The sequence below is a fragment of the Otolemur garnettii genome, unplaced genomic scaffold (assembly GCF_000181295.1).
Source record: "Otolemur garnettii isolate 467f Iridium unplaced genomic scaffold, OtoGar3 scaffold00041, whole genome shotgun sequence".
Taxonomy (NCBI): domain Eukaryota; kingdom Metazoa; phylum Chordata; class Mammalia; order Primates; family Galagidae; genus Otolemur; species Otolemur garnettii.
Window position 1 is genome coordinate 14,093,546 of NW_003852436.1, and position 289 is coordinate 14,093,834.

The 289-nt window shown below is 43.9% G+C and overlaps 1 protein-coding gene across 1 annotated transcript in view; it reads right to left on the bottom strand.

Moving 5' to 3' along the window:
• The window catches only part of DCHS2 (dachsous cadherin-related 2), a 239,355-nt gene that overhangs the window by 84,591 nt on the left and 154,475 nt on the right, over nucleotides 1–289 (bottom strand). Inside the window, exon 4 of the mRNA XM_023513453.1 lies at nucleotides 39–275. Coding sequence (XP_023369221.1) covers nucleotides 39–275 — 237 coding nt within the window. The remainder of the gene's footprint in view (nucleotides 1–38; nucleotides 276–289) is intronic.

Sequence of the window (289 nt, forward strand, 5' to 3'; positions counted from 1 at the left end):
TCATGGACTTTGATGCAGCCCAAGAAATAAATACTTACTCAAGGGCTCACTTGCTTTCACTGTCCCAACAGGACTGTCTTCAGGCACATCTTCATAAATGGAGAACATGTACTTAGGCCTTTCAAATTCAGCAGGCGCCAGAATTGTCTGGATAATGTGTATAGTGACGTCAGCACTAACGACAGCCGTGAGCCCACCACCGTCTCGAGCACAGACCATCAGTAAAAGTGTAGTTGATTCCAAATGACTAAGAGTTGATGTTAAGTAAATAATTCCTGGGTAGGGGAAA